Below are 6,777 nucleotides of genomic sequence, written 5' to 3'. Positions count from 1 at the left end.
AAGGCTTCCGTTTATATAAAACAAGAAAAAGACATCACATAGGCCTACTGTATGCCATATCATGATATTACAATATCCTAAACCCCAGACTATCTAGTCTCATATCATGATGCAGAGATCGAGACCCAAACCACTACGCTGATCTCATAGTGACATCAAAGTGATATCATGGTGCGATCACTTAACCACGAGAGGGCAGAGACTAGGTGGAAGCAAGGCATGTGATAATGAATTATATCCTTCACCCCCTACACAGCATGCAAATTATATTAACATTGTAGCTTGGGCTACATTTTAATGCAGTTACATCATAACGATTTGTGTTTTCATCTGATTGATTGAGAGCAGAATCATAGACATGATGGAGGAGGAGGTAGATACGCCGCAGAAACTTCTGTCAAAGAAACATCACACAGAGAAGAAGGATCTGCAAGCTAAAGTCCAGGGCATGAAAAATGCTGTGCCCAAAAGCGACAAGAAGAGGAGGAAGCAACTGACGGAGGACATTGCCAAGCTGGAAGCTGAACGTAGACACCAAGAGGAGGTCAGGCAGATCTACACCCCTGCGAAGGTGGACGAGGTGCTAAATGGAGTGGAGTCAGTGAAGGCAGAAGAAGACGAGGTCCAACAGCCACGTGTCACCAAGGCCCAGAAGAGATGGGACAGGAGGGCAGCCCAGGACAAAGATTGTGAGATGTGCATAGCGGAGGCGGAGGTGGACAACCTGCAGGGTCCGAGGCACCAGGAAGCCTTGAAGATGACTCAGAAACTGACCCAGATGCAGCTGCAGATCAAGGAGATCTCGCCCGACGGCGACTGCATGTACCGCGCCGTCGAAGAGCAGCTTTCCCGACGAATGCAGCCCGGGCAGAGTCTGAGTTTGAAGGAACTGCGTTCTCGTGCTGCTGAACACATGAGACAGCATGTCGTCGTCCCGTTCCTCACCAACCCCGACACCGGTGACATGTATACAGCGGATGAGTTTGTGCTGACGTGGAGCATACCGCGGCTTGGGGCGGGCATCTAGAGCTGCAAGCTCTGACCCAAGTCCTTCAACTGGCCATAGAAGTGATCCAGGCTGACTCCCCTACCATAAAGATAGGAGAGGAGTAGGACCAGTACGACCCCATCACTCTCATATATATGCGTCATGCCTATGGACTAGGAGAGCACTACAATTCTGTGGAGTGTCTTAAGGATGGAAATGATACTTTGCAGTGGACCAATAACAGCCAGATGAGTAAAATGTAGAATAGCATACTTTGTATTACAATAGTTTACTTTGTATCACTATCATATAGAATTAGTGTATTTGGTATTACAATAGTTTTCTTCTCAAAACTGAATCTCACCGTTGAATGATATGGAAATCATCGTTTAACGTTGGAGTCCCATGCAGGGATTCTGTGGACCCTACGTTAAGAACCTTTGCACCAACTGTTTAATTTACAACACTGGTCGAGAGTGATGTTCAATCTAGCATGCAATCGGCTTAGATTGAATACTTTAGCTTTGTATCACCATGATTGGTATATATGTTACAGGGAAATTGGCATTCGTTGGGAAATTGGAAAGGTATGCTCGTTTTTCGGCGCGGAGCTTCGGCGCGTGGCGGGGCTTTGATGTGAGGCGGAGGAGTGCTGAAAATAAAATGGATAATATGAGAGAAATATTCTATGACAGGTTGGATAATGAAGTGGCTAGCCAAACTGAGCAGAGTAACGCTGTATTTTTAACTCGCGAGACGGTGATAATAGTTATTGTCCATGACGGAGGCGCGCCGAGTCAGCAGACCTTGAGGCCGAGGAGGCGCGCCCTAGCACCTCCAGGCGTGAGTGCCCGCGCCGACCGGCCGAAGGTCTGCTAGTCGACTCAGCGCCGTCCGAGTTGTAAACCGATAGGGGGAGAATAGATCTTTTCATGGGTTACTATCCACGACACTCTCTAATTAGTGTGCGTGTGTGTGTGTGTGTGTGGGGGCTCTAGTGTTGGTTCTACATAATTGCCTAGTAACAGGTGTGTTGATTACATAGACAGATTAACGTCACCAGTCGCAATCAAAGTGAATCGATAACAAAGGGGGAAGCGAGGGGGGTTGAAAACGAGCGCTCCTTTTTCAATTTCACTGGTTTTCCAATTTCCCTGTAACATTCGGGATAAGCGACTCGAATGCCTATGTTGCACCGCCTATCCGACTGATACTGTATACCCATATTTGGAGATCTCTGTATCTGTCAGTCCTTGTCCCTTTTATCCCCATATATGGAGATCCCTGATGTCATCAGTAAATGCCCATATACTGTATAGCCATGGTGATATGCCCATATACGGAGCTGAATGATTTGTTTGCCCTGGTGCCATGATGACACATTGAGGTAGACAACACACTTCATATGTGGGCATAGCTGCATTGGGAACTCCTTATATGGTAATGGCTGAGTCATGGTCAAGTCAATTTTATTTATAAAGCACGTTTAAAAACCGGGTGACCAAAGTGCTGTACAACATGAAAACATAAACAACTAGAAGATGTGCTCCTCGGAGCACAGCTCTCCGCCAGGAGATGCATTTCATCTTGAGCTGTGATTGGCTACCGAGATGCATTTCATCATGCATCTCGGTAGCCAATCACAGCACGTCCTGCTGGTGACAGACGGACACACACACACGGACGGACGGACGGACAGGGGGTAAAACATACTCTCCCCATGCCTTCGGCCTGGCGGAGACAACAAACATCAAACATCAGAACATCAAAAAATAAACAGCATTGCAAAACATTTCAGAAACAGCAAAAGTTAAAACAATGACAGATCAAGAAGCGCATGGGGGAGGGGGGTGCATGAGCATAAGGGGTGCATGAGCATGACATCAGAGGTATATCAGATATTAATATTGGCTTAAGGGAGGGCTGGCCAGCAGGCCCTCCCTTAAGCCAATATTAATATAGGATGATCATAACCTGATCATCCTATATTAATATTGGCTTAAGGGAGGGCTGGCCAGCCAACAAATGTATGTAAAAATAAGTATTTACATTGTGATACTGATATAAGAATTTAAAGTTCTATTGATCTGAGCCGGAACACAGTAGATTGACTGATGTGATTTTTGTTTTAATGATAATCAATCTAGTGTGTTAATGACATATTGATGATGTAATCAATATGACATCATCAATAAGACATTAATATGTGAATATAAATGTAAGTAACGCTAAACCAGTGACCGCTTATTAGCATTTACTGCACAACCAAATTTCCAAGCACTTTACAAGCAGCTGAAGTCAATCATGTCGACGACATCCCAGAAACACAAGGATTTTGTGTCAGAGCCCATGGGGGACAAATCTGTCATGGCTCTAGCAGGCATAGGAGAGACACTTGGGAAAAGACTAGAAGAAAAGGACTTTGACAAGGCTTATGTTGTCCTGGGGCAGCTCCTGGTGTTAAAGAAGGACGAGGAGCTCTTTAAGGAGTGGCTGAAGGACGCCTGCCAGGCAAATGCCAAACAGCAAGCTGACTGCTACGGCTGTCTTAGGGAATGGTGCGACTCCTTCCTATGAGGGACATTCTGGTCAGACTTCCGTGGCTAATCTCGCAAACCAAGAAAAAGAGGAACGATCAGCACCAATGTCCACGCTGACAGTAGGCCAAGGAAGTAAATCCCTGAATGTTTATTCACAGAATATCTTGAGCCACTTAGAAACGTGTGAGTGTGTCTGTCATCTGCCTTGTGTGTCCACACAAGTGCTGGACCGATCAGCCAAGCCAAGTCTCTCTCACGCTGCCGGTAGGTGGAGGAAGTACCCCTAAGACCAGTGTTTCTCAAACCTTTTTGCGCCAAGGACTCCCAAATTTATATGTATGTGGCCGTGGACCCCCACCTGAAAATATGTTGTGACAGGGACCCCAAGAAGCAAAGATTTGTGTTACAAATGCCTTCTATAAAAAGATTTAAAGATTTGCACACATTTTCAAAAATAGCAGATCTACAATTACTACTATTTTTGAATAGCCAAAGTATAAAATATGGATAAAGGGGTTGAAATAATTCTGACGCTTTATTAACTAATTTAGCTGGGGACCTTCTGGGGTTCCCCGGAGCCCACTTTGAGAACCACGTTTTATATATATATTTATATATACACTAGATGCCCGTTGGGAATGATTTACAGTAGGACTATGTGACTGCAAAGACGAAACGGAAGGTGGGGGGAGACGGACATCCACTTTATGGAGCCTTGAATCTTTTCAGTGCTTTCTGTGCTTTATGTTGTACAGACTGTATGGTGAAGCTTTTTGAAGATTGTGTCTGTCTCAAGACAAGAGACCATGAAGAGACCTACCGACCATCCTGACCACACCAAAAACTGTGGTAGTCAAGAACCCGAAACTCGCGACCAAATAAAGTAAACAAAACAAAAATAAAAAAATATTGTAGTTGCACAATATAGTAGCACAATTGGCAGGACTGAGATAAGGTGGGAAGGAATATTAAAAACCATAAAGATTTTTGATTTTTGGCATGGTGTTAGGTATATGGGCATAAGGTTTTAGAAACCACCGCAAACAAGTTGGGCTGGCCCTAAGTCACTGGTTCTCAAACCTTTTCATGTCAAGGACCCCCAAATTGATAAAAATGGACCCCCATAGGCCATATAAGAGAGGATGTGTACGGTGTGGTTCTATAGCAGTGATTCTGAACCTTTTAAATTTCAAGGACCCTCAGTTAGATATGCATTAGACCATGGACCCATTTGATACCATTTCAAATCTCTGGGAACCCAAAATTCTTAGTGTTACTTTAACTCTGAAAGTGTACACATTGAACCACATGCCCCCGTAAGGGTCAATTTGGTTCCATTTGTACACTCAGAGTTACAAACCCACAAGGGTCCATTTGGTTAACTATCAATGATTTGGCTGGGGACCCCCTGGAACCCACTCAAGGACTTTAAGAACCACTGCCCTCCCCTATAAGTGCATGGGCGATATGCAGAAACTCCAATATTAGACGGGTCAGTATGGTTGAACTCCCCAAAAATGCATACAAAATGTTTTTTGTTTGGATTATTTTACTATTGGGCTTGCTAAATATAAAAAATAGGAAAATCTAGCTGCGATCGTCCACCATGGCTGCTTGAAATGGCTATATCTCAATTACTATTCAAAGTACAAAGCTGTTTTCGGTGTCTTACCCAAGGTTTTACGGCTCAGGGAATGTGACTGAATCAGTGAAATTACCATCAGTTAATTGCCAAATTTTGAGAAATCAAAAATGGCACCCCAAGGTGATTCTACTGAATTGCACAAAGAACAACAAATTTACGTTTTTATTTATTTTGTTTTTTATAGAAAATTAACAATAACTCACATTTAGTAAATATTAAAATGGTTAAAAAAAATAAGCTTATTATATCTATTGCTTGTGAACTTACTTAAACACAAAGTCATCAAGTAGTGCACTAAGCCAGGTTTACCAGCCCATTATAGGCACTTATACAGTCATGCCCTCTTCTCCCATCCCTGCTTAGGGGGAGCAGTTAAGGGTTAAGTGTCTTGCTCATGGACACCGGGGCCGGGAATTGATCTCTTTCCCCGGCAGCCCATTCAGCTATGGCCACCCACAAGAGCAAAGGACAAGGTCTCCTTATGGAAGGCAGTCTTCTTGCCAACACCGAAAATCTGATTTTTTTTTTAATTTATGGAGCGTTACTTTAACTCTGAAAAGTATACAAATTGAACCACATAACCCAAGACAAAAACAGCTCTTTATGAAAAATGGAGTAGGTTTGAATATATATGAATACAAGATACATCTACAGCAGAACAAGGCAAGAAACAACATTGGAGATATTAAAAATAGAAAGTTAATAAAATAAAATAAATATCCAATATAGTTATATTAGCTATAATATTAGATATATAATATTATTTTAGATATATATCTAAAGTAACATAATTACATACAGAGCATAATGTCAAATATAGTTATATTAGATATAATATTAGATATCTAATATTATTTTAGATTCATATCTAAAGTAACATAATTACATACAGAGCATAAAATAGTGTTACAGGTCACCTTATACAAGCCCTGCCCCCTCTGCGTACCACAGATAGTTCAATATTGTCACCTTCTTAAACTAATGGCCTAGTAAGTAATTGTTTTAAGTTTTTCAGGAAAAATCAAAAACTGATCCAAAAAATATATATATGATATTTCTTAATCATTTCAACCAAAATGTTTATAAAAAAGTATGACAATTAACATAAAAAGAACACTGTCTGTCAGTTTTGTAACATAAGAGATGTAAATAGGTTTAAATAGGATTGAACCTGATTTAGGCCAAATTATTTACTGATTTTTGTTTTACTTAGGCCAAAAAAAAATTGCCTATTTTAGCACACTAGGGAGATAGGCCATTATACTAAAAGGGGAGGGAACAGCACGATCCTTTTCAATTAGGAGATAGTCGATTTTACTAGAGATGGACAGTCATGAGGAGCTGACTTTGGCATGAATATAATTTTCCTTAAAACATGACGTAGGCCATTAGTTTAAGAAGGTGACGATATGTGATTATCTATGTACCTTGTATAGGTTTAATGCAGGGAAGTTTGCCGGTCTTTTGGCAGAGGTACAGCAGTGGCTGAACAAACCCATTGACCACAGTAATTAACAAAAATGTATTTCCAACAATTATCAGCTCATCCGACTCCCCTTGAATTAAACCAATGACAGTAAGGACACCCCAAATAAAGAACGTTC

At 41.8% G+C, this 6,777-nt stretch overlaps 1 protein-coding gene and 1 pseudogene across 2 annotated transcripts; both read left to right on the top strand.

Moving 5' to 3' along the window:
• Positions 1-361: 361 nt before the first annotated feature.
• On the top strand, positions 362-1,251 carry LOC308077602 (deubiquitinase OTUD6B-like; annotated as a pseudogene). The gene has a single exon. The product of its transcript is annotated as a deubiquitinase OTUD6B-like (transcript).
• Positions 1,252-3,292: 2,041 nt separating this feature from the next.
• Positions 3,293-3,565, top strand: LOC308077166 (barrier-to-autointegration factor-like; the record flags this gene model as incomplete). Its single annotated transcript, XM_080417757.1, has 1 exon — positions 3,293-3,565. The coding sequence occupies one exon, from the start codon at positions 3,293-3,295 to the stop codon at positions 3,563-3,565; it is 273 nt and encodes a 90-aa protein (XP_080273883.1).
• Between the last annotated feature and the right edge of the window lie 3,212 nt (positions 3,566-6,777).

The sequence above is a fragment of the Gymnoscopelus braueri genome (genome assembly GCF_963280865.1).
Source record: "Gymnoscopelus braueri genome assembly, chromosome: 21".
Lineage (NCBI taxonomy): Eukaryota > Metazoa > Chordata > Actinopteri > Myctophiformes > Myctophidae > Gymnoscopelus > Gymnoscopelus braueri.
This window is presented reverse-complemented; position numbering and strand designations above follow the sequence as displayed.